Consider the following 8,457-nt stretch of genomic DNA (forward strand, 5'->3'; position numbering starts at 1 on the left):
CCAATTGCTACCAAATACAATGTAGCAGTAACGTAAAGATAGATGGCAAGTACAAAGGTAGTAATTTGAAACGTCCAAATATTGCCGACGAAAATGAATTCACACACCAATTGCAAACAATTTGTTGTAGCACCTACAAATCTCTCACTAGGCACCATTTGTTGCAATCCAAAAGAGTAGGTATGTACAAATCCATAAGTTCTAAAGCAAAGCATTTCAGACATCTTCACTTTGGGGCTGAAGTCCTCCGACAGCATTGTTGATATAGAACACTTGCATTTGATATTTCTTTGCTTTAGATCCAGTTTACTGCGGTATATTTTGACAAACATCCCAACTACGTGGAAATGACTCTTATCCAGATATTCGTTGAAGTGCCATAAGATGTCCAACGCATCTAGTGAATGAATATCCCTTTGTTGTATACTGAAAGGTTCGAAATAACAGAGGCAGTTGTCAGGTGTTGTGCAAATACAATAAAGCTTGTTGTTCCTGTGAAGTTTTTCTCTGTTGATGTAGTTGTAGAAGCTCACTTGCAGTTGTGTCCTCAATGAATACATATGTATTAGTGCTTGCGATACCCTACAGTGTACCAAGATATGTAGATCAAAGTAAGGATAGCTTTTAGTTTTTTGAATCTATTAGAAAATGAGATCTTCACTGTTGAAGTACTGATGTTGTAATATGTTGAACAATCCCCACAATGAGCATGTTAACATTGTAATGCCACTGGGAATTGATACAACAAGAGACAGAAAGTCAATATCTTCAAAACAAAAGGAGCTGGAGTAGTGTGTGGTCCAGAAACAGTACTGATCCATATTGCTGTGAATTATGGCTTCAATGTTCTTGCAGTTGTAGTAGTACAGGATGATTTCTGTGAAATTTTGGTCTGTTGTTGTAATTATTGAAGTAATATTGCAGTTTTAGGGTCTTATGAGTTTGTGCTGCTGAACTCAAAAAATATTGCAGATGCCTCTAGAGCATGAGCTTATATCCGGATCCTGCAAAATATAGCAAACAAGTTATGAAGAAAGATTGCTCTCCCAAGTTCTTGTGTGTTCTGGGAGCACTAACAAGGGCTAGGTTGTAAGTGATGGAAGAATGATGTGGATGTTGTATCTGGCTTGAATTACGTATATTAACATAATTCAGGTGGATTAGGGGAAGCAGTTGGGTATTGGTGGAAGCATCAGAATGCTTCTGAGGGGTTATTTTTGGAGCAGCTATAGCATTGAGAAAAAGTGGTCGTGTGAGTGATGTATGTCTGAAGTTCATATGTTGCATTTGGTGTTTCTGCAGTGTGTATTTAACTGGTATAGAGATGCAGCAAGCTTGTAAGAATGAGGATATGAGAAGCCATGGTTTTCTATTTCTTTCAGTGATCTGTTGAGCCACTCTTTGCTGGTTCTTCTGATTTGTAGGAAGCACTTATTGTCTGCAACTGGTTGGTGCTTTTGACAATTGATGTCGCCTCAGTAGATTTAACATTTTAAATATTGATACCACACGCTGAGGGTACCTCAGTAGTGCAAGTATAGCATAGGAATGATGTCTTCTGGAAGTAACGAAGAAGATTGTGTTGTGATTAATGATGGAATACCGCTAAAGATGTCTGGTTAGTAAGGTGTAGTAGTATGTATACAAACAACTCCCAAAATCATACAATACCTCCTCAAACCACAGCAGCAAAATTCCATGTGTTACAATGTAGCCTGGTTGACATCTTGACGGACATGATGGGGAAGTAATAACAATACCATGGAAGAAGCAGTAGATGACAAACGTTGGTATATGGTTGTGCATTAGCATCTATAACCAACTTAGTACAGTGTCTTACAATACTCAGATGCATCAACCACACAAAGTGCATTAAATAAAACCAATATCAATTTGTATGGAGGCATATCAATACAGAGTGTTACGGATTGTTGTCTAAGATATGAAGTCAGTGGTTACAGATGTTGAAAATGTATGTCATGGTACGGATCTGCTGTTTCTTGCCACTCTAATCCTCAGAATTGGTATTTGGCTCTTGTCGTAATTGATTATTGACCTACCAGCAGCAGGGAAGTCATAGAAAGATTTAAATTCTAGTATACCTGCAAAAAAGAACACTAAATTAGCTAAAAAAATCCGCCACTGCATTGCCTTCCCTGAAGACATGCTGAAGAATGACATTGAACTGCCCTTTATTTCATTAATCTTCCTCAGTTCTTTGCTGATACTCCAAGGAACTGCCCATTGACCTTCAATAATCTTTTTTAAGTCCAGTGAGTCAGTTTCAGTTATCAGAGGATGCAGCTGATTTTGAAAACAGTACAATATGCCTTCCATTAATGCCTTTGCCTCAGCGACCAAACTTGTTGATACCCCTATCTGCCATGCCTTCGCAAATATAACATCCCTTGTAGAATCTCTTACGCAAAAACCGTAGGAGCTTAGTCCTGGATTTCCTCGATGAGCCCCATCAGTATTGTATTTGAACCATCTTGCATCGGGCATCTGCCAGGTAACTCTTCTAGTAATAATAATTGATTTATAAGCTTCAAAAAACTTAATCTTATATGTCCACTATAAAGGTATATTTTGCATCCAATTGTACCTTACTTTAGCCAGATAATGTAAAGTATTATTAACCCCATGCACTACCATATTGAATGAAGTAGCTTTTCCTCCATGCTTAATTGTGTTCCTCCTTTTCCATAGTTATCATGAAATAATTGTTGGGGTTGCCTGGTATAGTGGCCTTAACTTTGGATAACATTCAGCATTCCACCATGCTCTAATCACTTGATGAAGCTGTATCAAATTGACCATAATTTCAGCAGCCTGTAAGAAGACCTTCCACACTCTTGATACAGTTGAATTTGTGAGGAAAATATGGTTCAAGGTTTCTTCATGTGGGGGAAAGCAACACCAACATTTTGAAGCCATATGATAACCATCTCTTCTCCACAAATCATCTGTTGGAATCTTTCCTCTCCATAATCGCCATAAGAAAAATCTTATTTTGAATGGTAGGCCCTTAGTCCAAAGGTTTTTTTGTTCATGATTAGTTGGTTCCCTATGCCTCACAATGTTCCATGCACTACTAACTGTAAATTTACCTAAAGTCATTGGCATCCATTTAGGTGTATCCCATTTTGCATCAATATCATCAAAGCAAATTTCTTGCTTTATGTGATATGTTATATCTTCTGGAAATGTATGATGCAGCAACTGATCATCCCATCCATTTTCTGTTCTCAACTGTGTCACCTCATGGAGTTCTTCATTGATGTTGAAATCTGGAGGTACAACATGGTATATTGCTCCAATACCAGTCCAATTTTCATGCCAGACATTTGTAGAGCCTCTATTCATTTGCCAGAGTACTTCATGCTCCACCTCTTCCCTAGATTTTAATATTTTCCTCCAAACATGTGATCCATCTTTGAATTGTACTAATGTAGGGATTTTCTTCTTGCAGTATTTATTCCACGTGAAATTGGACCACAAAGACTTAGGAGTTCTGAAATTCCACCATAATTTTGCAAACAACGATCTTAAAAGATCAAATAGAGACCTGAAACCTAATCCGCCTTCTTCCTTTGGCAGACACAAGTTTAGCCACTTTGTCTAGTGCCTACTTCTGCTTTCTTCATTAGTACTCCAGAAGAATCTAGCGAACATCTTTTGTAAGTATTCTAGAACATTGTTAGGAGGATCCAAGACTGACATAATGTGTGTAGGTAAACTTTGAAGCACATTGGTTATAAGTGTAGTCTTACCCCCAATGGACAGTATTTTCCCTTTGTAGGGGTGTAGTTTTGCCTTCACCTTACTTGTGAGATCGTTATAATAGTCCTTCATTCTCCTTGTGTAGAACATTGGGCATCCTAAGTATGTTAATGGGAAGGACCCCTTTTGGAAACTAGTTATAGAGCCAACAGAATCAGATAAGTTCCTTCTTACCTTTGTATGCATGTAGTAAGAGCATTTTGATTTGTTGATTAGTTGCCTAGAGATCTGTTCGTACTTTGTGAGTACTTCCATTACTTTATGTAATGAGTATAGGTCCACAGATGAAAAGATTATTGTATCATTTGCATAAGACAAGTGGTTTAAAGGATCTGTCCACTTTGGCATTTCAAATCCAATGAAATTCCTATCTAAGAACAGCTTATTCAGTGATCTTAATAGGACCTCTGCTGATAGAATGAATAATGTAGGAGACAAAGGATCTCCTTGCTTCATCCCTCTACTGGATTTGAAAAACCCTGATGTTTGCCCGTTGATTAGCACTAAATACCAATTGTGGATCAATAAGTTTCCTATCATGTTGATGAAATGCTCAGCAAATCCCATTTTCCTCAAAACCTTTAGTAAATATTTCCAATTAACACTGTCATATGCCTTTGCCATATCAAGCTTGATTACCATATTTTTTGGTTTCCCTTTCATCCTTATATCAGTGATGATTTCTTGTGTGAGCAGGATATTTTCAAAGATACTCCTTCCTTTCACAAAGCCAGATTGGTTTGGAGAAATCAAGGATGGTAATACCTTCTCCATTCTGTCATGTAATACCCTGGATATGACCTTGCTGATAAAATTACTAAGACTAATGGGTCTTAGATCTGAGAAGGTTTGTACTTGTGGTTTCTTAGGCAGTAACACCAAGTTAGTGTGTGTTATGGATTTTGGTAGTGAAGCCCCTCCATAAATATCTTGAACCATCATAAAGATGTCTGCGCCCACAATGTTCCAACACTTTTGGTAGAATAATCCAGTGAAACCATCAGGTCCACTTGTACTATCACCAGACAATGCGAAAATTGCTTTCTTTACTTCTTCTAGAGTAGGATATCTACATAGCTCTGAGTTCTGATAAGTTGTTACCATTGAAGGTACATTGTTAAGAAGTTCAAAGAATGTAGTATCACTTTCTTGTGTAAATTGGTTCTTGAAAAACTCTACAGCAACAGTAGCCATAAGATCATGGCTTTCAAGCTAATTCCCATCTTCGTTCTGAATCTTTTTGAGTTTCAGTTTCTGTCACTTACCATTTACATGATTGTGAAAACATCTTGTGTTTCTATCACCTTCAGCAAACCAGTTCAATCCTGCCTTTTGTTTCCAGTATTGCTCTTCAATGCTCAGGTATTTTTTCAGTTCAGCATGTGCTTGTTGAAGGACAATCCTATTTTGAATTGTTGGTTCCTCCTCAAATAGAATCTCCTTAACTCTGACAATATCTTCCCTAATAACAAGTTGTTTGAAGATATCCCCAAAAGTAAGTTTACTCCATTGTGAAAGTGTTGATTTTAGTCTCTTTAATTTCTGTTTGAACATCAAGAAAGGATCACCAATAAAATTAGTCACCCATTTTTGCCTCACCACTTCTGTGAAAGTGTCATGAGTAGCCCAGAAGTTAAGGAACTTAAAATGCTTAACAAATTGCATAGCTTCATGTCCACAACTCATCAACAATGGTGCATGATCAGAGCATGTCCTTATCAGATATTGAACTTCTATATTTGGGAAGAGATTCTGGTAAGAGAGGTTGACAAAGATCCTGTCAAGCCGCTTGAAGATGCATTGGTCATTTGGTCGACCATTCCACCAAGTGAAAGGGCTGCCATTATATCCAATGTCAAACAAACCACAAGAATTCACACATAAGGCAAAGTCTTCGTATTCAGGGGGGTATACTGGAAGACCTCCTATCTTTTCATCTTCATGTAAGACCACATTGAAATCACCTCCAACTATCCAAGGCATATCGATATCAGCTGCTAAGTAATATAGATAGTCCCATAGTTCTAGTCTTTAAAGCGATGAACATTTGGCATACACGAAGGTCATTATGATATGCTTTCCTATGTCCTGATGGAAAACCTTTACAATAACTTATTGCTCAGTGTCCATAAGTAATTCCCACTCTACAACTGCCTCAAAGAACAACCAAATATTTCCATTGATGTTTGACATAACAGTTTCCATTCCTAGTCTTCTTCTGTATATTTGGATATGTCTGCTATCCTCGAAAGGTTCCATCAGTGCAACAATTGAAAACTTGTGTTCTCTTTACATATTGATCAATCTCTAAAAAGAATGTTGTGTGTTCACAGACTTGATGTTCCAGATGAGATACTTTAACATTATTTGTTTGTGAAACTGCCCTTCTAGGCAAGATCCTCTTTGGTTGTTGAACCTCTTTGTATTGAACTTGTTTCCTTGCTTTCTTACCAGATTTTCCCCCTACCCTAGGTGATAAATCAGCTTTCATTGCTACTTCCCTGAAGTTGCCAACTGTAGATTCATCATCATCTTCCTCTTGAACTTGTTCAAAGTCCATTATTGCCTTCTGAGTGTTAACTGGTGCGACAATATGAGTTACAAGATCATGAAGGATTTGTGTAGGTGTTTTCAATGGAATATTGAGCTGTATCTATAGGGGTTCCCAGTATCAGAAGCACATGGCGTAGGAATTGTATCAATGGCACTTTCCTAGTGTGGTATCAATGCATGGTGAGCATCTGTTCCAGTTGTCTCCTTCAGCACTAAAGAATATTGATCTTGTAAAACCTCTACCTCAGGACTATGGATATTAAAAGCTTTTTCTGTCTGTGTACTACATCTTTGTTTTTCAAGTCTTAGACTTGTATTTGTGTTAGATCTGGACACTGGATTCTAGAATTCATCACTACAAAATTGATTAGCAACTCTAGTGGCTCCTGTTGAATTTGGAGATTCCATAAAAGTCTGAGAGGGAATTTCCTGACATGAATGATTCAATGTAACATTTATTGCTTCCTTTGGTGTCCCAAATGTCTCCTGAACCCAGTCTACTGTCCTTACATTTGTAGATGTCCCCATTATTCTAGTAGCAGCTGCAGTTGGGCTCTTACTACTTTCAGCACCTTTAAGGTTGTAGCTTTTATTATCAGTACTCCTAAATTCCTGGATATGCTCAATGACATTGGATTCCATTAATTGATGCATCTGTTGTTCATGTATATTCTTATCCCTTTGTTTGATATTAGAACTAGTTGCCAAACTTGTTTGACATTCCGCACTTTGTTCTGGTTCTAGTTATTGTTTCTGGCAGCCTTGCTTGATATCTTGTCCATACTATGATGAGCATTTTCAGTAGCAATCCCATGAATCGATAGAGAATCACCCACACCCTTTGGATTTCCAGCATTATGAAGCTTAGTATTTTCCTGATCATCAACTCTTTCACCATCAACTTCATCAGCATGTATGTGGGAATTTGAAATGGGATCTTGCACGATGTCCTGGGCAGCTTGAGGGGAATGTTGTTATTTTTGGTCAGTAACTGAGGAGTGGTGTTGCTTGGTTACCTACGCATGGACTACTTGTTCTATAGACTGTTTGAATTTAGGTTGCTTGTTTCTTTGGTTGACACCCTTGAAATTCTTCTTCTTTTGTGTATGTCATTGATCTTTGGATTGATTATCCCTACTCGTGTGATTTGAAGAAGAGTTTTGAATTATTCCTCCTAATTGTTGCTCACTTTGGTGCTGCTCCCCCATTTTCCTCGGAACTGTGGTTCTTGTGATGTTCTTGTGAAACCTGGCTCTGATCAACTTGTGCTCCAGTAGTGTTTACCTTTATGTTTGTACTTTGATTTTCATTTCTATTGGTTTCCTCTTCTACTGCTTTTCTTTTTTCCTCATCTTCTCTTTTCTTGATAGCACAGAAATATTCTTCATGTCCCAGGTGTTTGCATTGTAAGTAGTATGTAGGTAGATCCTCGTACACAACTTCCAACCATTGTCCATCCCCATTGACATCTTGATCTTCGTCAAAGCCAAGCCACACATGATGAGGTCTTTCTTGAGTTAAGTCCACCTGCATCTTTACCTTTGTAACACTCCCTCTTGCTTTTTGCATTGAGGCAAGGTCAAGGTGTAAAATCTTACTAATAGGTGATAACAAAACCGATAAGAGCTCTCTGTAGTAGAAATGCCACAGAAGTTCAGGTATCACTATCCAAACTAGGACAGTAGGATTATCCTCAGTAGGATTAAATGTGGGAGTCCATGCTTGCAGATCCATTCTTTGTCCCTGAATGTACATGAATTTTTTTGTCCACACAGTGGTGTGATCAAATTCATTGTCTAGGTCAATATAGATTGTCCTAGCATTGAAATGGACTATCTTAACTCCTCATCTTAGTTCACTTTAAGCTATAAAGTTTCTCCTTATCCGTTCCATTCTAGGCATTGTGTTGAGAAACTTGCCTACTATAGTGTACTGGCATTTGTTGGCGAGGGTGACCATATAGTCATCCCTTGTAAAGATAGCAGTTGGTTACCCATATTTCGTAGTTATTTTTGGTGGTGTAAACTCTATTGGGGCTAGTATTGCAATTTTCCTGGCTCTTAAGGATTGTGTGATAGTGGGAGGTGGGGGAGAAGGGTAAGCATCTGGTTATTTTGGTTA

The 8,457-nt window shown here is 38.0% G+C and overlaps 1 protein-coding gene across 1 annotated transcript; it reads right to left on the bottom strand.

Moving 5' to 3' along the window:
• Positions 1-1,977: 1,977 nt before the first annotated feature.
• On the bottom strand, positions 1,978-5,766 carry LOC104108929 (uncharacterized). Its single transcript, XM_009618084.2, has 4 exons — positions 5,049-5,766; positions 3,958-4,958; positions 2,737-3,591; positions 1,978-2,574 (listed from the first exon to the last, which is right to left on the bottom strand). The coding sequence occupies exons 1-4, from the start codon at positions 5,764-5,766 to the stop codon at positions 1,978-1,980; spliced, it is 3,171 nt and encodes a 1,056-aa protein (XP_009616379.2).
• Between the last annotated feature and the right edge of the window lie 2,691 nt (positions 5,767-8,457).

This window comes from Nicotiana tomentosiformis, chromosome 6 (assembly GCF_000390325.3).
Source record: "Nicotiana tomentosiformis chromosome 6, ASM39032v3, whole genome shotgun sequence".
NCBI lineage: Eukaryota > Viridiplantae > Streptophyta > Magnoliopsida > Solanales > Solanaceae > Nicotiana > Nicotiana tomentosiformis.